This window comes from Lynx rufus, unplaced genomic scaffold, assembly GCF_022079265.1.
Source record: "Lynx rufus isolate CCGP_SWC_20201006 ecotype Redwood Valley unplaced genomic scaffold, mLynRuf1.p SCAF_8, whole genome shotgun sequence".
NCBI lineage: Eukaryota > Metazoa > Chordata > Mammalia > Carnivora > Felidae > Lynx > Lynx rufus.
The window spans coordinates 91038721-91060507 of record NW_025814896.1 but is presented as its reverse complement, the minus strand read 5'-3'; the positions used below and the strand labels follow the sequence as shown (position 1 = coordinate 91060507).

At 49.9% G+C, this 21787-nt stretch overlaps 2 protein-coding genes across 6 annotated transcripts; one reads left to right on the top strand and one right to left on the bottom strand.

Annotated features, from left to right (window-relative positions):
* The first annotated feature begins 39 nt into the window (after positions 1-39).
* LOXL3 (lysyl oxidase like 3) lies at positions 40-18510 on the top strand. Of its 5 annotated transcripts, XM_047067668.1 has the most exons (16): positions 43-142; positions 1531-1855; positions 3650-3813; positions 4454-4668; positions 12135-12191; positions 12826-12885; positions 15054-15273; positions 15516-15696; positions 15841-15995; positions 16237-16404; positions 16542-16704; positions 16910-17153; positions 17246-17361; positions 17441-17577; positions 17674-17785; positions 17969-18510. In XM_047067668.1, the coding sequence occupies exons 2-16, from the start codon at positions 1543-1545 to the stop codon at positions 18040-18042; spliced, it is 2379 nt and encodes a 792-aa protein (XP_046923624.1). In that variant the 5' UTR covers positions 43-142; positions 1531-1542; the 3' UTR covers positions 18043-18510. The 5 variants fall into 5 exon arrangements, with proteins under 5 accessions (XP_046923623.1, XP_046923625.1, XP_046923626.1 ...); XM_047067667.1 differs by having other exon boundaries at positions 40-1855; XM_047067669.1 differs by lacking the exon at positions 12135-12191 and having other exon boundaries at positions 40-1855.
* HTRA2 (HtrA serine peptidase 2) lies at positions 18478-21765 on the bottom strand. The gene is made up of 8 exons (XM_047067673.1): positions 21172-21765; positions 20867-21071; positions 20582-20776; positions 20309-20341; positions 19969-20074; positions 19721-19790; positions 18944-19039; positions 18478-18836 (listed from the first exon to the last, which is right to left on the bottom strand). Exons 1-8 carry the CDS (start codon positions 21675-21677, stop codon positions 18671-18673), a joined length of 1377 nt encoding a protein of 458 aa, XP_046923629.1. The 5' UTR covers positions 21678-21765; the 3' UTR covers positions 18478-18670.
* Positions 21766-21787: the final 22 nt, after the last annotated feature.

The following is a 21787-nucleotide window of genomic DNA, read 5'->3' as shown; positions in this document are numbered from 1 at the left end:
GGACATGGGAGGGACGAAAGGAGAGGGGGGAAAGAGGGGGGGGTCCAGTCTCCCCTGGCCGAGCACTTTTTTGGGGAAGTCCTAGGACTGATCTCCAGGACCTGGACTCTTCTCCCAGCCCCTAGGTCCCCGCTCAGCCAAGGTAGGGGGAGTCACGCCGCCGCGGGAGGAAGGAGCGTTTCGGATGGGAGGATGGTGGAGGGACCACGAAAAGGGGTGATGCGGGTTAGGGTCGAGGGGAACCCAACCCACTGAGGGTTTTATCATTGTTAAAGAAGAGTGAGACACAAGGAGAGTGGAGAGAGGAGGCAGATATTTGGCGGGTGGGGGGCTGCAGGATGTTCCAAATAGGGCAGCCGCGAGGGCCCTAAGGCTGGGGGCTCCTCTGTGAGGCCCTACCCCTGGGCCCCCAAGCCAGAATGTCCCCAGAACAAAGCTTTCCTGTTATGTTGTTTGTCTGAGTGGGGGGAAAGCATGTTCGGGGGGCCTCTTGCTGGAGAGGAGCTGTTCTCAGCCCCAGACAGAGGAAAGGCCTTGGCTGAGGAGCCGATTGGCGCCCTGGGCTCCCGTTGCCCAGTGACAGCCATGGCAGTGTTGGCAGGAGGTCTGGACAACCCCACCCCACACCCCTCCCAGCTTGAGGCCTGGCCCTCCTGGGCCCCTTGAACCTGCAGGGCATGTGAGAGCCTGTGTGCTGGGTAGGGTGTGCAGGGGGTTCTCCATGTGTTCTGGTCTCTGCCCTCTCTGCCTTGGGATCTGCCCAGACAGGACTCTGGGCTTGGCTCCCATTCAGGAACCTAACTAAGATCTGAGGGTCTCCTAACCCCCCTTGCCTGCTTCTCTTCACAATCAGTAGCTGTCTGTCCTCTGTCCGAATGGCTGAATGGAATCATCTGGGTCCTTCCTGCCACCCCTTGCCCCTCGTTGGCTCCTGCCAGTCCCTCTCCTCACCTGTTGCCCATGTCTCTCCATTGCTCTGTGTACTTGGTTCTCTCACAATCACCTTCTATCCATCTTCCACATTGTCTCTCTCTGCTGTCTCTTTCTGCTTGCTCCCACTTTGTTCCCACAGCTTCCTTCCTCTTACATCCTGTCTGGGTCTCCCTCTTGCTCAGTCTTATCTCTTTTTCTGGACCATTCTCTGCCCTTGGTCTCTAATCACTATCTTTTGATCTCTGGGTCTCTTAGACCAATGGGTGGGGGTGATGGAGGTGCCAATGACAGAACTAGGAAAGGACGTTGTGAGACAGAACAACTGATGGGTACAGTTTTACTCTTTACAAAAGGGAGGGAGAACCTATCTCTGGGTCTCTGTCTCTCGCCTCCCTCCCTAGTCTGCACCTCTCTCACTGTGTTTCTGCTCTTGTTTAGTTTGTTTCTTTCTCAGTCCATGGGTCCCTGTCTTTCTCTCCCACCATCTCTGTCTCTGTCCTTATTCAGTGTCTCTCTTCCTCTCACGACCTCTCTCTGGAACCCAGGCCTGACTTCATCTGTGATTTCTCTTACACACTCTCTCTCTGGGGCACCCAGGCCTTCCCTGCCATGCGACCTGTCAGTATCTGGCAGCGGAGCCCATGGGGGCTGCTGCTCTGTCTGCTGTGCAGCTCATGCCTGGGATCTCCATCCCCATCCACGGCCCCCGAGAAGAGGGCTGGGAGCCAGGGGCTGCGGTTCCGGCTGGCCGGCTTCCCCAGGAAGCCCTTTGAGGGCCGAGTGGAGATACAGAGAGCTGGCGAGTGGGGCACCATCTGCGATGACGACTTCACGCTTCAGGCTGCCCACGTCCTCTGCCGAGAGCTGGGCTTCACAGAGGCCACGGGCTGGACCCACAGTGCCAAATATGGCCCTGGAACAGGTAAGCAATGCTCCATGCATGGCCTAGGTATTGTCTAAATGCAGGGAGAGGGAACACCAGTATGGCACAGGCACAGGGACCCAGGACACCAAAAACAGCCAGTGTCAAGTAAACCCATGGCTGACAAACCAATCAACACAGTTGCTTCCCAGAACTGTGTGACCTTAAGCTGGTCAGTGCCTTCTCTGAACTTCAGAGGCCCTAGGTGCAAGATGACTACATGATCTCTAAGTTCCTTTTTTCTGCAGAAGTATGATTCTACCTTGCTACATGCAAGGACAGCTCTGATACAGGTGAGCCCTGTACAGTTAAAGTACAGTTGGTTTGATGGAAAGCTGAGAACAGATAAATGATGTCTGGATATCCCAAAGCCAGAAAGGATCACAGATACTGCAGCTGACCAAATCAGATTATAGGCAAGAGCTGAAACCAACAAGCTGGAACTAAGAACAAGTATAAACTCTAAGACAAGAATGAGTGTGGCTAGTAGGCGCTTAGGAGGAATTCTGAGACCTGAGGATGCTTACATTGTAGGAGCCCACAATGGGACTGATGGACAGAAGCTGGTGTAGTCTGCAGCTAATCCTCCACTTCCTACTGGCTGGACCACTTCTGGAATAAAGCGTCACTTGTAGTTGCCACATTTAAAGAGTGACAGTAGAGGGGCTCTTGGGTGGCTCAGTTGGTCAAGTGCCCAACTCTTAATCTCAGCTCAGGTCTTGCTCTCAGGGTCATGAGTTCAAGCCCTGTGTTGGGCTCCATGCTGGGCATGGAGCCTACTTTTAAAAAAAAGAGAGAGTAGACAATGGATATACTTTCAGAGGAGAGCTGCCCAGATGTGAAAGACTGGAAGCCAAGTTTCAAGAGGGAATAGCTGAAGAAACCAGGGATGTTTGGTATGAAAACTAAAAGCTTTGGGTAGCAATTGCATGAAGGTTGTCTCCAAATATGAGGACAGTCATTTAGCTGACAGTCATTTAGCTGCCTGGATGGCATCGAAGGACTGAATCAGACCTTGGGGGACTGAATCAGACCAGTTCAGTGGCCTGGTGGGGCAGGAAGTAGATATCCCAGCAGAAGCTGGGAAAGTCCTGTCAGGGTATGCATGATAGGTCCCTGCCATTGGTTGGGACAGACAGTCACATTGGGTGGAATCCCCTGGCCTCTGGGGGGAATTGAATCCATCCCAACTCTGAGAAGTCAGCAATACTCATTTCAGGATGGTCCAGGCCGAGAGGAAAACAAGGGGGCAATGCAGTAACACAGACAGGGAAGACGCATGGGAGAAAGTGAAGCTGAGAGGAAAGGATCTTAGATTTCCAAGTCTCACAAATGGCTCAAACCCTTAAGCCCCCATGTATTGGCTGTGTGGTCACCCCAATTTCTTTATGTAAAATGGTGATAACACCTCTGGCAGCTCTGTTCTAAGGATAATCATGTATATACATACATGGCAGAGTGCCTAACACACAACACATACTTGATTAATTGTAGCTATCATTGAATAGGTCAGGACTGATCAGAATTTCAGTGTTGACTCTTGGTTTTTTATTCACCCTACCAAATTCTTGAGTATCCCCCCGATCACAACTGACCCTCCATCAATCCTGTGCTCCCTTTCCTATTCCCTTCCAGGGTCTCCTCTTTCACATCCCATTATCTAACCAGAAAAATGGGATCATCAGGCCAGGTGTGAGGCCTTCATGGTCACTCTCCCCCAAATCCTCACCACTTACCCTTCTCCTCCATCCTACCTCCACAAGCCTCTCTATTCCCTCATCTCTCCCTCCACAGGCCGCATCTGGCTGGACAACCTGAGCTGCAGTGGGACTGAGCAGAGTGTGACCGAGTGTGCCTCCCGGGGCTGGGGGAACAGTGACTGTACCCATGATGAAGATGCTGGAGTCATCTGCAAGGACCAGCGCCTCCCCGGCTTCTCGGATTCTAATGTCATTGAGGTCTGCAGTTCGTACACACATACACACACACACACAGACCAGGATGGCCAGAGAGGGCTGTGGGGTGGTTATATGTGGTTAGAGGGGATGCTAAAAGGTAGGGGATCCTATATGCCCCATGGGATCATTTGAGTCGGTGTGAGGCTGAGGGGGTGGGGGACAAATGATAATGCTCCTAGGCATATTAAAGCCCAGGGTTGTTTTCACATTAGCATTCACGTCACTAAACCTGGCAGACGCCTCTCCAACTTCATCCCTGGTCCCCAGGACATCCCTTGCTGTCCCTCTCCTCAGAGGTTCCTGCTCTCCTGGAACATTTCCCTTCTTACTCTCTCCTACTTCTTCCTTCAGTGCCACTCCTCTGTGAACTTCTCCCTCGTGCTCCAGGCCGCCTTTGCTGCTCCTTCCTCAGTTTGCTCCGCACCCTTAATCGCCTCTCAGAGCAGGACATGTCCTTCCACTCCCGTGGTTGCAGGAAAGTCAGTTCCCCACAGAGAGCAGGAGTGCCTCTCAGCCCAGTGTCAGCCCCTGCTCGCCACTGTCTTCATGGCAAGCACGCTGATCAGGGTTCCTTAAGGGTAGCAGGACAAATAAAAGTCGCTACTGAGACTCCGTCCTCTGCCTGTGGTCCCCTCCCCAGGTAGAACAGCACCTGCAAGTGGAAGAAGTGCGACTTCGGCCCGCCGTGGGGAGGGGCAGGCGGCCTCTGCCAGTGACCGAGGGACTGGTCGAAGTCAGGCTTCCCGACGGCTGGTCGCAAGTGTGTGACAAAGGCTGGAGCGCCCATAACAGCCACGTGGTCTGCGGGATGCTGGGCTTCCCTAGCGAAAAGAGGGTTAACACGGCCTTCTACAGGTGAAGGGGCGTGGGCGCTGGGGGGAACAGACTGGGATGGAGGGGTGCTCGCTAGGAAGCGGTGTCTTGACCTCTGAGAGGGTCCGGGGCTCAGGAACAGTGGGGAACTATGGAGGCCCTTTCGAAACTGGAGAGTTGAGAAACCTTGTGGAACTATGAAGGGCTCCTCAGGGCGGGTCCGAAGTGGGGCAAGCGAGGCTCCGGCTCTCTGAGGTCCGCAACCGGGGCGGGGCGAGTGGCGGCCGGTCGCGCGTCCGCACCCGTGACGCCCTCGGTTGGCAGGCAGAGTCCCGGCTCCCCGGGGCGCGCGCCGAGCCTGGCGAGGCCACGCCCAGCGGCCGGCTGTGTCGCGGGCGGGTACGGTTACGGCGCGGGCGCGGCTCCGGGGCCCGACGTCGGAGTTCAAGGAGCGCGCGGCCGCGCCCTGCGGAGGCGGCGCTTGGGTGTGTCCAGCGCCGGGCTGGGCGCGGGAGTCCCCGCCAGAGGGCCGAACCTTGAGGGTTGGGGGGGCTCCTGGAGAGGTGAGGCCTGCCCCTCAGTCGCGGCCATCCTCGAGGCGCGTCCGTGAGCGCGGGAGCCCCTGGCACTCCTAGGCAAGTCTTCCAGAATATCCTTTGGCCGAGGCGCCCGATCCTCTCCACCTGCCCTGGAGCCCTGGGGTACGCACTGGCTACCAGGGGGACGAATCACACTGGTAAACTGCTCTGTGCTTACCGTGCCTCGCAACCCTGGAGCATCATATGTGGTCGTTTAGAGAAATTTGGAAATCTTTACAGTCACTCTAATCTATTTTGCAGGCTGAAATACTTTTTTTTTCTTCCTCTCAGCTCTTCCTTAGTTGAGTTTTGCAGAAAGACCTCTTGACATCTAGGTCAGCTTCCACTGGGCACACAACGTCAGATATCGTCTGATTAGAGCAGGGTACAGTAGAAATGCTCAACTTTGAGTAGAGCATGCCCAGATTTTGTATGCCTTTCTGTTGAGGAAACATCCCACTGTTCATATTGAACTAGTAATCATCTAAAACCAATTCAGATCTTCCTTTATCCTTGATACTAATAGAAAAGCCTATTTGAACCTAAATCTATGTTGAGTTTATTCTATTAAGTTAGTTTGATACATCATTTAAAAACCACTTAAAAGCCACAGTGAACCCATGAGATTATCTTGAATCTTGACATTATTTTCCATTTATCATCCCTCCCAGCCTCCTCTGGAAGATATACAGGATAGCTAGGTCTTCTGGCTTCATCAGAGTGACTGTTAAAATTATTGAAATGTTCAAAACCAAAGTCTAACCCTTCCTTACTCATCAAGTCTTTACTCATTACTTGTGAAATGTTTTTTTCCCACTAATTGGGAACAAAGTGAACACTACAATGATGTAGCCAGCATTTCACCATTTTATCTATAATGAAATCGTGGGAGATTTTGTTAGTCTTCCTTAAAATCTAGATATATTATGTTCATGGCCATTTTCCAGCCTTCCAATTTAGAAGGCTTATCAAAAAAGGAAATCATGGTGGTTTGAGCTTTTACTGAAATCCTTCTGGGTCTCTAAGCATCTCCATATTTTTTCCCCACTGTTCACAAACTTTCCATTTAATAACTTATTTTAAAATATTATTCTTTAGATTAAGGAACCCTTTTTCTTCTTTTTGAAAGTAAATACATTGTCCAACCTCTAGTCTTTTCCATACTTGCTCAGATTTTCGTTGCCTTGGCTCTCAGACACACCTGAAAGTTCTTCCAGCCCCAAGGAATATACTTTATCTGGTCTGGAGACTCAAACTGTTTTAAAACAGCTGTGTGCTGTGCTCCTTTGCTATTATCTGTCTTGGAGCTATACTTCTTTCTCTGTGCTTTTTCTTTACTTTGCCTGACCCCAACATCAGGTTCTGAAAGATTTATACAATTTAAAAAGCAGGGATTTCAAGTGAAGAGGATAGCATGAACAAAGGTGAAGAGATTCATTTGGTCAGTATTTATATATTGTCTACTGTTGTAGACACTAGGGATTCGACAGTAAACAAAACAGACAAAAATCCCTGATCTCATGGACTAGGGAAGAATCAGAAAATAGTAAAATTTTATAATGCAAGGATGGCAAAGAGTGTAATGAATAAAAATAAAGCAGGGAAGGAGTTAGGAAGTAAAAGTGAGATTGCAATTTTAAAAAGAGCCATCAGAGAAGGCCTCTTTGAAAAAGCATCATTTGGGAAAAGATTTAAGGGAGGTGAGGGCACAACCTGTAGAAATCTAGACAAGTGTTGACAGGAAGAGGAATGATAAATGAAAAGATCCTAGGGGGCAGGGGGAGGGAGGGGAGAAGAGTCATGCTCCTGGAGGCCACTGGGGCTGCAGCTGAGTGAACAAGAGAGAAAATGATAGGAAAGGTGATATAAGAGGGGATAGGGAAAGAATAGGAAGCCTGATTGCATAGGGCCATTTGGGAGGACTGGTGTATACTCTGTGGGAGATGAGGTTTTGAACAGAGGCGTGACATCTGACTTCCATTTTTAAAGTATTATTTTGGCTGCTTTAAGAATAGACTGTGAGGAGGGCACCTGGGTGGCTCAGTCGGTTAAGCGTCTGACCTCAGCTCAGGTCATGATCTCACCGTCTGTGAGTTCGACCCCTGTGTTGGGCTCTGTGCTGACAGCTCAGAGCCTGGAGCCTGCTTCTGATTCTGTCTCCCTATCTCTCTGCTCCTCCCCTGTTCATTCTCTCTCTCTTTCAAAAATAATAAACATTAACATTATATATATATATATATATATATATATATATATATATATATATAAAGAATAGACTGTGAGGAATACAGTAGAATCAAGGAGGCAGAGAAATTAGTTAGGAGGTTATTGTCTCCTGAAAGCCAAGTACAGAAAGTGAGGGTGATGGTGACCAGTGAAAGAGATGAAAAATTATAAAATTCTGTGTATGGTTGAGGTAGAGGCGACAGGATTTGCTGATGGATTTAATGTGGTGGGAGAGGAGAGCGATTAAGGTTCACCCCAAGGTTTTGAGCCTGAGCTAAGTATGGAGATGGCCTTACTTGATAAGGAAGACAATGGGTGGAGCATGTGTTGTGTGAGGATTGGGGGGAGGGGTGTTGTATACCAAGAACTTGGTTTTGGACCTGTTTAATTTTTGGATATATGACTCTAGAGTTGCTGAATAAACATATTTTAAGTCCTAAAACTGGACATCACCAAGGGAGTGAATGTAAACAGGAAAAAAGAGGTCCAAGGACTGAACAGAGAGCTTAAATGTTATGTCAGGAAGGTAAAGTGAAATGCAAACAGCAAGGTGAGGTAGAAAGAAGACCAGGTGAGCAAGGCAGCCTATAAGCCAAATAAAGCGCTTCAAGGAGGAGACGAAGAGCGCCATCACCTGAGTTGGTGCTGCTGGTGGGTCTAAAAGCACAAGGACTGAGACACAAATGCTGGATTTAGCAAAACAGAGTTATTGCTGACCCTGACAAATTTGACAGTGACTAGGATATTTTTCAAAAGACAGTTGACTAGAGTAGAAAATTGTGCTGAGAAATAATGGAAGGAAGATCTGAATGCATAAAAGCCAGAAAATGGAACTTTTTGATGCCAGATTGGAGAGTTTGATCTTTATCTTATGGAAAAATTAAAAATAAAAGTATTTGTATGGGACAATGATAAAATAAGACCAGTGTTTTTAAAGTTTACCTGATAGTAGTGAATTGGAGGAGGAGGTTCTAGATGCCATAAGGCCAGTTAGAAGCTTGTTATAAAAACGAAGCTGATTAGGAGGGTGACAACAAAGAGAGAGAGGATGAATAGCTGAAGGATGACTGATAATAGAAAAGAAGGGAGAGACACCTGAAATGATCCTGAAGCTGCTTGAGAGAAGGATGGTGCAAGCCAACAGGCATCTCTGGGCTTCAAGTTAATATGAACTAGCTTTAGAAGTGAGCCATCCTTGGGATGTTTGAGACCCAGGAATTACCTATAGGTATGCATGGCCTGAAGTAATTTTCAGAGATCAGGAATATTTGTGTACATCTTGGAATCTGCTACTGAGTCTAGGATATGAAGGCTGGAGAAGGACACATACTAAGAACAGAGACCATTCTTAGTGAGGAGAGAGGTTGCAAGAGTCCTGAGAGTTCTGTGATGGAGATATGAGATAGGCTTCCTTTCACGGCCAAATCACACAGAGGGAGCATTCTCATGGGTGGTACAATCATAAAGGATAGATAAGATCATTTATAAAGAACTCCACCTTCCACAGAGAAAGAAGATACATCTGCTGGCTTTTAAAGGAAGCCAGTAAGATTTAAGGAATGAGAAAATCAGAATGAGGTGCGTTTATCATTTTTCAATTTGGTTTTATAGTTCTTCCCTACAACACGTGAAAGCTGTAGAATTTTAGAAGAGGAAAAGAATGTAGAGATAATTGAACCATTTACTGCCCTTTTGCAGGCAAAGAAATTGAGGTTCTAAGAGCTTAAGTGCTGAAAGCTATTTACTGAACTCCTGCTATTTGCAAAGCACTGTGCAAGGTGCTGAGAACACAGAGGTGCTGAGAGATCATGGAAGACCTCACAGACTACACTAAGGATTTGGGTCTTTATGCTAAAAGCAATGGGAAGCGACTGAAGTGTTTTCATGAGCAGGGCTGTAAGAGGACATGATCAGGTTTGTGGCCCCCAAAAAACCACTCTGCATTTCTGAGAATGGTGTAGAGAAGAACAAGAGTGAGTGGACTGAAGAGATGTTTAGGAAGTAATACTGACATGACTTGGTTCTGGACTGACTTTGGGAACCAAAGACGAGAAGTATCAAGTTGACTCCTAGGTTTCTAGGGTGGATTTTGCTGAAAGAATTACAGGTTTATTTTTTGCACCTATATTACATTTTAGAAACATTAAGAAGGCAGGGGTGCCCGGGAGGCTCAGTTGGTTGAGCATCTGACTCTTGGTTTCAGCTCAGGTCATGATCTTGTGGTTTGTGAGTTGGAGCCGCCCATTGGGCTCTGTGCTGACAGCATGGAGCCTGCTTGGGATACTCTCTCCCCTCTCTCTCTGCCCCTACCCTGCTGACACTCTCTCTTTCTCTCAAAATAAACTTTAAAATTAAAAAAAAAAAAAGGCAATGGACTATACCAGGTTAGGTGTAAATGGGAACATACTAAGAGAGGATGTGGAGTGAGAAGAATGCCTTAGGGCTCCAAAAATGTAAGTGACTAGCTAGAGGAGGAACGTGCAAAGAAGACCAAGAGAGAGCAACTGGAATGAGGAATCAAACCAGACTCATAGTGTTAGGACAGCCAAGGAGGAAGAGAAGGACAGAACAGCAGTGTGAGATGCTACCAAAAGGGGAACATGATGAAAACTGAAGCTGTCTACTGGATCTATTCTCGCAGAGTGATGGGGAAAACCAGAAAGGAGTGGGTTAAGGAATGAGTGGTAAGAGATAAGATATAGAAGTGGAGCACTGACAACTCTTGACAATTTTTTCTATGAAGAGGAAGGGAGATATGGGGTGGAGGGTGTGTATAGTGCGTGTGTGTCGGAGAGATCGGAACAGGTTTAAAATGATTCAGTTGAGGAGAGATTGTATTCGACCTCTCAATTTAGGAGAAAAAAGATCCTAAAGGATGGAATTCAGAAACCTTTTGGGGGAGTGGTCTTGGAGGAGAGAGATGGGTGGATAAGAAAAGGTGATGCTGACACGGGTAGGTTTTTATGTTTGATGCTGAAGGAACAAATTGTAAGGGGAAACAAGCACATTTGTGAATGTGCAAGTGTAAATCAAAACAAGTATCAGTACTAGTATTAAATAAGTACCAGACCCTTAATATAATCTATATTGTACTTTATTTTATATATATATATATATGTATGTAAAATCATATGTACCATATGATGTATAATATAAAACCTTATAAATAGAGAAGAGGTACTTCCAAGATCTAGATAATACTACATTTTTTATGTTTATGTATTTTAAGAGAGAGAGAGAGGGAGAGCATGAAAGCATGTATGCGAGGGGAGGAGGGGCAGAGAGAGAGAGAGAGGGAGAGAGAAAATCTCAAGCAGACTCCATGCTGACAGCATGGGACTTGATCCCACGAACCATGGGATCATAACCTAAGCCAAAATCAGGAGTTTGACACTTAACTGAGCCACCCAGGCATCCCTAGATAATACTACATTTTTCTGAGTACTAGTTGGAGGATCAAGGTAATCTTGAAAGAAAACATAAAATACATTTCATTTTAGACATATCTGAGAAAAAGACATTTGGAGAAAAAGTTTCACCCTATACTTATATGATGAAAGGTTCTAAACTCTTAGTAATGTCTCAGGAAAGGGACCTGAGACTTACTGTGCACTCTTTCCAAGGAATGTTGGACACAATGGATATTTTGGCAAAAAGACCAACTAAATCAATCCTCAGGAAGAAGCCAGGGCAGGAAATACCAAGCAACTTCGGAGCTGTTTCAAATCTGTTTATTAACATCCAGTGCATCTGCACACAGTATACTATGTCCAGATATGACTCCTCAGGAGAAACAAGAGTAGGAACGTGTTTAAAGAAAGAATAACTAAGATGATAACAGGGAGTCTCATAAACTTAGAAGAATAGACAGACAAAACCTGCATTCATCTATACATAGTTGGACAGAACGAAGAGGGGGCAAGAAAAGTCTTTGAAATCAAAAGGAGAATGAGAGGAGAAACAGACCTAGTTTCCAGACCTTAGACTTAAGCCAACCTCTTGAAAAATAAAATAGGTCAAATATTTAGGCCAATTAAAAAGAAATAAAGTTTTAGAACTTATTTCTCTGGACGTAAGTTTGGGAGCTGAGCTTGGTTTGTAAATGACTAAAGCATATGGGATTTAATTTGGGCAGGAAGGATGCTGTCATCCTAAGCCGCCTGGCTTCATGCTCCCCAGTCAAATCAAGTTACTGTCCTTGGACATCCAGCCTTGGTGCTTGGTCCTAATTCACTGGCCTCAGACATGGAAATGCCAGAAGTCAAAGAGCATCCAAGAATAAAAGACAGTCAGCCTCCCTATGACCAGACCAGTTCTCTCTCCTTGCCGGGTCAGTCTGGCGATCTTAACAATCCTAACATCCTTCTACTTATACACTTCCCCATAGCCCTCCCCTGAGGTTTGGATCAACCCTGATATTGCCCCTAGTCCCCATCACTCACTACCCTAGTGTAATTTCTGTGCGTGCTGGTACAGGGGCTCTATCAGCCTGAGTCCATGAATTTCACTACTGTTCATCAGTGTGGTTATGCGCGCGTGAGGCCAGACAGCTGTGAAGGGTAAAGCCTCGGGAGTATCTGATGTTATAACATCTTGTTGACTTTCCAATTTTCCTGTTGGAAAAGAAGTTTGCCCCTGGCTGCACCAGCCTTTCCCACTTGGTTCTAGACTGATTTTGACTCTGCTATTGTCTTATCCTCACAGAAAGTTGAGGAAGCGAGCGGCCAAAGCCTCGGCCCGACGCCCCAAGCCCCTTGGAAGGTAATGGGGCAAGAGCCCCGGGACCTCCTGCTCGCCCCTGAGGCCCCAGGAGGTGGATGGATGGAAGGCAGCCTATCCATGTCCATCCCGGAACCCAAGCTGATGAATTAGGGATGTAACTGCACAATGGCCATTCCAGGGGAGGTAGGGAAGGGAAGGGGAGGCAGGCATGGGGATGGGCAAGCTTTGACCTTAGGGTGTACAAAGAGGAAATAATGTAGGAATGGCTGAGGAGAAGCCTTCTCATCTTTATGCTTCCCCCAAATAGCTTGGACTCCAGCCTCAACCACCTGCATGCTTCCTACCCCCCTTAATTCAGTTCACCCACATTCCCATTCTCTCTCCTCCTTTTACCTTGTATCCCCTTCTCCCGTCACCCCTGGACTGACTAGATTTTTCATCACTGTGGTTGAATTCAGAGTGCAACAGGAGTTCCTAAAGTAGAGTTCAGTGGTGTGCAGCCGTCAGAGTGTGGAATACCTGGCCCCTTCACTTTACTCCTTCCCACACTCTGCATAAAGTGTCCTTCCCGGAAACAGGAAAAAAAAAACAAAAACAGAAAACAAAACCCTCTACCTTTCCTGGGCCACGTACCTAACCACTACCTCCACTAACTTCTTTCTCCTTTTTTCAGACCAATCACCAAGCTTAAAGTCAAACCCAAACCCCGAGTGGGCAGGGGATCAATCAAGAGGTAAATGAAGTTCAGGCTGGGTGTGAGGAGAGGGAGAGTGCAGAGTGATGATGAGTCAGGGCAATTGAGCTGTGGTCAGGAAGGGGTCTAAGAGGCCCCCACCTAGAGGTGGAGGGGTGGCAGTAGCTGTTAGAAACCACCTTCCAGATGAGTCACTGAAACATAAAGTGATGCTGGGCCTTATCCTCGTTTCTGGGGAATTATGCTTATCACAGGATTTTTGAAAGTCTTGATAGAAGTTCATCCACTGAACTCCTGTTCCACAGGCTTGTTTATCTTCTCCCAGTGAATTCTAGCAGATACTCTAGCACTTTCTCCTTCAGATGCCATCCTTGCCTCTCCCCCAAGAAGTTAAGTTTGCCTAAGGGATCAATGTTCCCATCTTAACTTTATTTTTTAAAAATAAGTGCTACCAGCTTGGAGGTAAGACTCAGGATCCCCTCTGGAAACTTTGCCAGGGATGGGTTCAGATTATAACCCCTGTGTCTCTGGCCCAGTTGACACAATTAGGCTCCCAGTTCCATAATTTTCCTTGTGGGGTCCTTCAGAACCGAAGGGAGTGGAAAGCTTCCAACCCCACTGATTACCTCTCACTAGGCTTCCAAAGGCCATTTGCACATGAGAAGTCTCCCTGATAACTTCTTCAGCAGTGGCTGAGACACAGAGAATTCATCCCTTTCTTCTGTCCCCTCCTCTCTTCTGCACATTCTGGGATCACCCAGTGGTTCCTTGGTGGCCCTCCTTCTCCAGCTCCTCCTTGTGGTGGCTTCAGAGGAGCTTGGAATTTGAGAGTACTCTTGTAGTACCTTCTAGCTAAGGGTCATCTGTGCCCAACATAGCCATGCTCTGGCCTTCCCTGAACGCCAAATTCAAGGGCACACTGCTGTTTTTACTGTGTTCCTTGTGGGGAAATGGGAGGAGGGAGTTTAGAAGAGCAAGATCTTTTTCCTGTGGTGGCCTCTTTGACTTTTATTTTCAGCAAAACAGGACTTTGGGAGAGTACCTGATCTGTTTGAGCTTCAGAATCCACTGATCCTGAGCTTCCAAAGGTATTCTGTAAAGTCTCCAGGCTTGTCTGTTGTGCTTATGTTTCCTCCTCTCTGCATCTTCCTAGGCAATGACTTTGAGCCATCATAACCTTCCTTCCTCTGACATCAAGTGATGGGCACATTACTGAAATAGTTCATTGCCAGGCCAGCCTCACAGGCCCATACCACCAATAGCAACCCTCCTCTCTGGGCACTGCTCTCACCACGCGCCTCACTGCCATCTCTTACTCCGTTGGTGTCAATACACCAGGCCCCTCCTTCTCTCAAGGTATCTCTCTGAAGGGTTTCCAAGGTTTAACATCTCTAGTTTAGTCCCATTTCCATGCTTGGGTGGCTACAGAACATTCTTTCTGTTATGTTTAAATTGCAGAAGCATGGACTACCTCATTAAAGTCCAGCTCAGGTCTGGAGAGACCGCTACCATTCTGTTGTGCATATTCTCTCCTTCTCTGGTCACGTGGACTAACTTTTGTCTGTCTTGCATTTGTACATCTTCATTCCCACATGTGCCAGCCCCAGTCCTTCCCTATGTCCACCTTCTGGTATAATCTTCTCATAACCACCCATCATACTCTGGCCTGGAAGACCCTCTAGCCTCTGAGAAGCCATTTAGACCCAAGACTTACTCAGTCCTTTGCATCCTGACTCATTCAGTTATTTCAGCCTCAGCATAACAGAAGGATGTGCTCACACTGGTTCTTCAGGCTTCCTGTTTGTGTCAGCTACTCCCTCCTGCCCATCTCTTCCAGCTGGGCAGTCCTGGCTTCTCACTCTCTTTGCACAGCAGCCTCAGCCTCAGCCTTCGTTAGGGCCAGCAGCCTGAAGCCATTTGGAGCAAGGTTTCTGTCAGGCAAGTCAAGACTAGCTGTCTACCCATAGTGGTCTTTGGCTGCAGGTCCCCAAGGACCCTCCTATCTGGGTAATCTGGGCTCTTTCAGCCTGGAAACTTGCCATTCCCTTTGTCTCTAAGGAGGGAAACAGCAGAAAAGAAGGGAAGAAAAAGGGATAAAATGGTCATGAAAGGTTGGGGGATGGTGGAGGCATGGAGGGGAGGAGGGTTGTCGGCAAAGAGGCAGGAGCATTGTTTTACCCTACTGCACCCCACTCCTGTCCCCCCAGGCTGCTGGCCCAGCGGCAGCAACACTCCTTTGGTCTGCATGGGGTGGCGTGCGTGGGCACGGAGGCCCACCTCTCCCTCTGCTCCTTGGAGTTCTATCGTGCCAATGACACCACCAGGTGCCCTGGGGGGGCCCCTGCGGTGGTGAGCTGTGTGCCAGGCCCTCTCTACGCAGCATCCAGTGGCCAGAGGAAGCAACAACAGTCGAAGCCTCAGGGGGAGGTGTGTGAGACAGTGACTATAACCTTCCCCACCCCAGGTGGAGAACCCCTTAGCCTAGCCAGCCCCTGACTTAGCACAGCCCTGACCTTTGAGGACAGAGAGGAACCTCTCAGGGGGTGGGCCACAGACCTGAGACCACCCCCTCCCTCCCACCAGAATCTCCTTTATCACCCAGGTCTACTTAGCCCTCTCTGTGCTGATGTTTCCATTCACTGCTTTGGGCACATCTCTCTCCTCTATAGACCCGAGTGCGTCTAAAGGGTGGGGCCCACCCTGGAGAGGGCCGGGTAGAAGTCCTGAAGGCCAGCACATGGGGCACAATCTGTGACCGCAAGTGGGACCTGCAGGCAGCCAGCGTGGTGTGTCGGGAGCTGGGCTTCGGGAGTGCTCGAGAGGCTCTGAGTGGTGCCCGCATGGGGCAGGGTGAGGGGGATGAAAATGGGAGGAAGAGGGAAGGAGGAGGTACACACTCTCCCGGGGGGTGGTGTATGGTCCTTGGGAAGGAGACCCCTGGGCAGACAATGAAGGTCCAGTTATAACCTCCTGATCTTTGACCTCTGACCCTAGGCATGGGTGCCATCCACTTAAGTGAGGTTCGATGCTCTGGACAGGAACCCTCCCTCTGGAAGTGCCCCCACAAGAACATCACAGCCGAAGACTGTTCCCATAGCCAAGATGCTGGAGTCCGATGCAACCTGCCCTACACTGGGGTAGAGACCAAGGTCAGTTATCTTCCCGGTTTAGTCCAGAAATCTCACATCCTATCCAGTCCTGGTCATGATCTGCAGCCTGACAGCTTCCCAGCCCACTGTCCCAGGCCCCTGCCATCCTACAACTCCCACCTGATGCCCCCACTTGCTAGCCTTTATGTGCCTCTGAATCACCCTTCAGCCACATACCTGTTATAGGCTCCCACTACCCCTCCCCAAAAGCTTACCCGGAACTTCCATTGTGTCACTACAGATCCGACTCAGTGGGGGCCGCAGCCAACACGAGGGGCGAGTGGAGGTGCAAATAGGGGGACCTGGGTCCCTTCGCTGGGGGCTCATCTGTGGGGATGACTGGGGGACACTGGAGGCCATGGTGGTCTGTAGGCAACTTGGACTGGGCTATGCCAACCATGGCCTGCAGGTGAGTGGGAAGGAAAGGGAAACCAACACGATTGCCTCCAAAGCCTGTGTTTGGGGCAGAGGACTATGGAAATGAGTCCCTTGGACCAAGAGGCTGGATGGTGGGGGTCTCACAGAAACACCAACATATGTCCCCAGGAGACCTGGTACTGGGACTCAGGGAATATAACAGAGGTGGTGATGAGTGGAGTGCGCTGCACAGGGTCTGAGCTGTCCCTGGACCAGTGTGCTCATCATGGCACCCACATTGCCTGCAAGAGAACAGGAACCCGCTTCACTGCTGGAGTCATCTGTTCCGAGAGTGAGTGAAGGATAAGGTGATGCAAGCCAGGGAAGGGAAGCTCTGGGCCACCCCCTTTGAGGGAAAAAGAGAGCCATAATCTGGAGGGGTGCTCCTTCCCTATGAAGAAGCAGCCTCTCACACTCTACAGGGGGAGCAGAAGCACCCCCATCTGTCTCCACCCCTCAGCAGTGACTTCCAACACTCTGCTCCCTTCCATGTGCAGCTGCATCAGACCTGCTGCTGCACTCAGCACTGGTGCAGGAGACCGCCTACATCGAGGACCGGCCCCTACACATGCTGTACTGTGCTGCAGAAGAGAACTGCCTGGCCCGCTCAGCCCGCTCAGCCAACTGGCCTTATGGCCACAGGCGTCTGCTCCGATTCTCCTCCCAGATCCACAACCTGGGACGAGCTGACTTCAGGCCCAAGGCCGGGCGCCACTCCTGGGTGTGGCACGAGTGTCATGGGTGAGAGGGTCAAGTAGAAGGGCAAGGTCACTGGAGATGGGGCAAGCCTGCTGGGGGCAGGGACGAAAACAGGGGTTCCCTTGTCCCCACAGGCATTACCACAGTATGGACATCTTCACTCACTATGATATCCTGACCCCCAATGGCACCAAGGTGGCTGAGGGCCACAAAGCTAGTTTCTGTCTAGAAGACACCGAATGTCAGGAGGGTGAGTTGGGCCTAGAACAGACTCCGGTATCTCCATCCCACAGCCTTGCCTCACACTGACATATGCCAATCCCTCTCAGATGTCTCCAAGAGGTATGAGTGTGCTAACTTTGGAGAGCAGGGCATTACCGTGGGTTGCTGGGATCTTTACCGGCATGACATCGACTGCCAGTGGATTGACATCACAGATGTGAAGCCAGGAAACTACATTCTGCAGGTGCCTGGGGCCTGAGATCCAGCTGGCAAGTGGGAGGAGTATTTGTTAAAGATTTGAAGACTGCAACTGGTCAAATTGACTTTCTCCCACTCACAGGTGGTCATCAACCCCAATTTTGAAGTAGCAGAAAGTGACTTCACCAACAACGCAATGAAGTGTAACTGCAAATATGATGGACATCGCATCTGGGTGCACAACTGCCACATTGGTATTTGATGGGAAGAGCAGCCCAAAGAGATTGGGGGATGGGAAGGAAAGGCCTTCATTCTCTTCTCCCAAAGTCGGTTCTATATCTTCCCACCCTCCTCTGGATCTCCCAGCCTCTCCACTTCTACTCACCCTTCCCCACAATGAGTCCGTTTCCCTGCCTAAACGCCCATTCACCTTGCAGGTGATGCCTTCAGTGAAGAGGCCAACAGGAAGTTTGAGCGCTACCCTGGCCAGACCAGCAACCAGGTCATCTAAGGTGCTGCCACCCTCCTCTGAAAACCACCACTGGCCCCTAATGGCAGGGGTCTGAGGCTGCCATTACCTCAGGAGCTTACCAAGGAACCCCTGACGTCAGCAGGCCAGCCATGCTCATCCAGTGTGTGCTATGGATGTGGAAACATCAAAACGAAGTTATTGCCCTCCTTCCTACGCCAGCTGCCGGATCTGTGGCCAAGCATGGGGAATTTTTGCTCCCAGGCCCAGCACTGAGTGAAGCACACTACAAAGAGCAGCACCTGATTGACTTCCCAGAACAACAGACAGCAGGAGCTCATTTTCTCAAATAGGGAGGTCAGAATGGTCAGCTCCAGTATCTCCCCTCCGTTCAGGGGGAATACAGCTTTACCTCTAGCCTCTTCATGGGGAAAAAGATCAGTACCCCCCGCCCCGCCCTTATTTTTGACTATAACATGATGCTAGGTATAATTTTATTTTATATAAAAAGCATTTGTGTGATTCCTCAGAGCCCAGGGATTGGTGCTGGTGGTTGGAGGGACCTGCCCCCCACTGGTTCATTTAATCCTCTGTCCAGGTACCCTCAGAGCCTAGGCCAGGAAAGCCAGGTGGAAATCAGAGCAGGAGCCTCAGAGTCCTGCTGACCCACTCATTCTGTGACTTCAGGGGTCACATATAAGGTCAATGTTTCTGGTCCCCGCCGGATGCGCACTGCCAGCTGGGATTGGGTTCGAACAGCTTCATAAATATCTTCAGCATTTTGTACCAGCTGCTCCCCAATGGCCAAGATCACATCACCCGGCCGTAGACCAGCCCTATGGTGAAAGATGGACAGAGAGAGAAAGGAGGGACTAGACAGCCCAGTTCAAGGGCACATGCACGCTTCACCCATCCCCACCTCACAATGCAGTCTCTCCCTCACCGGTGGGCAGGGGAGTCCAGGATGACTTTATGGATGAGCACACCATGCTGAACATCAGGGAAGCTTGGTTCTCGAAGCTGTAGTTCAGCAAGGATGCTGAAAGGACATAGATCACCCTGTTAACCACACCAAGGCACTCTCCCTTGGGTTCACCTCAAATCTCTCATCGACACACTGACAATCGTATAGACAAGGGCATGCACTAGATACTCCAGATACAAAGGCAATTCACTTTCTGCCTTCTCGAAGTTAGGAAGTAGGACATGTTTGTAAAAAGCAACTAATTCCAAATGACACACACTACTAAATAACACTAATGTCATTCTAGAATTCCAAGGGAAGCTTTAAGGAGAGAGTAGAACTTAACTTGGGTGTAGAAGCATGGTTCTGGTATTTAACCATATAAAGCAAGAATAACATAAATAAAAACATGAGAGTAGGAAATCAGGTTGGCTGAAACAGAGTATATTCATGGAAGAAGCCAGGTCTGGAAGGCCAAACTGGAGACAAATGGAAAATGGCCCCTGAACACCAGGTTAATGGACTGAAGTTTTTAAAGCAGCAGCAGGATGAAATCAATCTGGTAGCAGGTGTGCAAAATGGATTGGAGTGAGAAAGTCAATATGATGAGAGAGGACAGCTCTTCGGATAGCTCCACGTATGAGGCAACTCATCTTAGATAAAGATAAAATTGGTAACAAAGCTCAACAGAGATGCTAGTTGCCCACCATTGAGTACACTGGTAGTCCTACAGGTCACTACTTTTAAAGTTCATACCTGGGAGTCAGGGTCAGCATCATCACCCCAATGTAGCGGCGCTGGGACCCACTGATTCCAAACCAGGAATCTGTGATGGAGGGACAAATGAGCCTCATTTGGCTATATCCTTCCCTCCCCTCCCTTTCCTCCCAACAGACCCCCACCATCCCCCTCCCCACACTTCACCCCTCCCCCTTCTCCAGCAAGGCCCAATGAATGCCCTTCCCACCACTTAAAGGAATCCCTTTCCCCCAAGCCAGGCTCACTCTTCTTTTCCCCTCGATGCAGAAACTCTCGAAGGCGATCAGAAGGGATAGCAAAGGAGATTCCAGCTGTGACCTTCATGGTATTCACTCCGATCACCTCCCCATCCTGCAGGGATAGAGCCCACTATTCCCTAGCCCAAATAAATAGTAGGAGATGGAGATACCTGAACAAGAGTAGCAGGAAGTATTGGGGAGTTGGGGAGATCTGGTTGGATTTTGGGAGATAACCAACAGGAGACTGCTCAGAAACTTGACCAAACATCGTTGAATTAGGGAACACACACCCCTTCTCACACTGACCTGGAGCAGGGATTCTTGGAAAGAAGGATGTCCCACTCACCAGGTTAACCAGAGGACCTCCAGAGTTTCCAAACTGCAGGACAAGGACAAAATATGGAAGAGATCCAGGGACTCTATGCCTGGGGGCATAACCAGGATGTAGGCACTTTCTCCAAATTCTCTCTTTTCCCAGCCCAGCCACAGTGGCCACATATGTGCAGGCCAACCTCTGTATATAAACTCGTCCACCAGCTATCACAGTTGGTGCCTGCCCCACACAGCCTTTCCCCCAACCCCCAACCTAGTTTGCCATTCTTCTCATATCAGGACGCACATCAATAGCTGCATCAGTCTGGATGTATTCCACATTGGTTTGGGGGAGGCCCAGGTCTCTGGCCGGACGCTGAGCAGAGCTGACAATGCCAGAAGTGATCGTGTTCTGCAGTGCAAAGGGACTTCCCATGGCAACAACAAACTCTCCTTGCCGGACATCGGCTGAGCGTCCCAGGGGTAGGGTGGGGAGAGGTTCCTAAGAGAGAATGGGAATAAGAGATCTGTCGTCCAGATAATGTGAGCAAATTCACAGTCCCAACCAGACCCGGCCTGCCTAGACCCCCACCTTAGTCTGAATCCTCAGCGTGGCAATGTCTGCCACAGGATCCACAGCTGTGACCATGGCCTCATACGTGTCGCCGCTAAGCAGCCTCACACGGACTCGGCGCCGATCAGCCACCACATGAGCGTTCGTTACGATGAGCCCGTCGGCAGCCACCACGAATCCTGAGCCATTCGAGATAGGGACTTCGCGGCCGGAGAAAGGGTGCCTAGGATGGGGGTAAAGCAAGGATGTGAGGAGACTCAGACACCTAGCTCGCCCGCCCCTTAGCCCGCGGCTGGGTGCCTCCTGCCCTTCCCCACCGTTACCGGCCCAAGATCTCGATATAAACCACGGCAGGTGCTGTCTTCTCCACCACGTCTGCGATGAAGTTGTACTGGCTCCGGGGAGAGGTGGGCGGTGAGCCAAGGACCGAGGCGAGGACCGCTGGAGGACCCCGACCCCCGCCCCACAATAACAACAGCACTGCCCCCCCAGCGCCCAGCGCTACCGCCAGCCATATGCGCGGACGGGTTCCAGGAGTCTCTGAGACCTCCCGGGTCTTGAGATCCGGGGACCCTGCAGTCAGCCGTGCTCGGGAATCCGAAGTCCCCGACGTCAGACACGTCCGTGGTTCAGGGACCCCCCCAGACAACCGGGCCCAGAGACTGGGGGTCCCATAAGTCACTCGGGCCCGAGGGTCAGGAGTTCCTGACGTCAGCAAGGCCCGGAGGTCAGGGGTCAACAGGGGCCCCTTCCCCCAGGGAACCCCCCCCAAAGCCCGCCATCCCCAGAGGTTCCAGCCTGCACCCCGCCCCGCCCTCAGTGCAGCCATCAGCTCCGCCTCGGCTGCCTCTTCGCCCGCCCTACACAGAGGCGGTGCCCTGGACGCGAGCTGGCGGACAGCGGGACGCGGAGCACGCCGGTACCTGAAGTCCTTCAGAA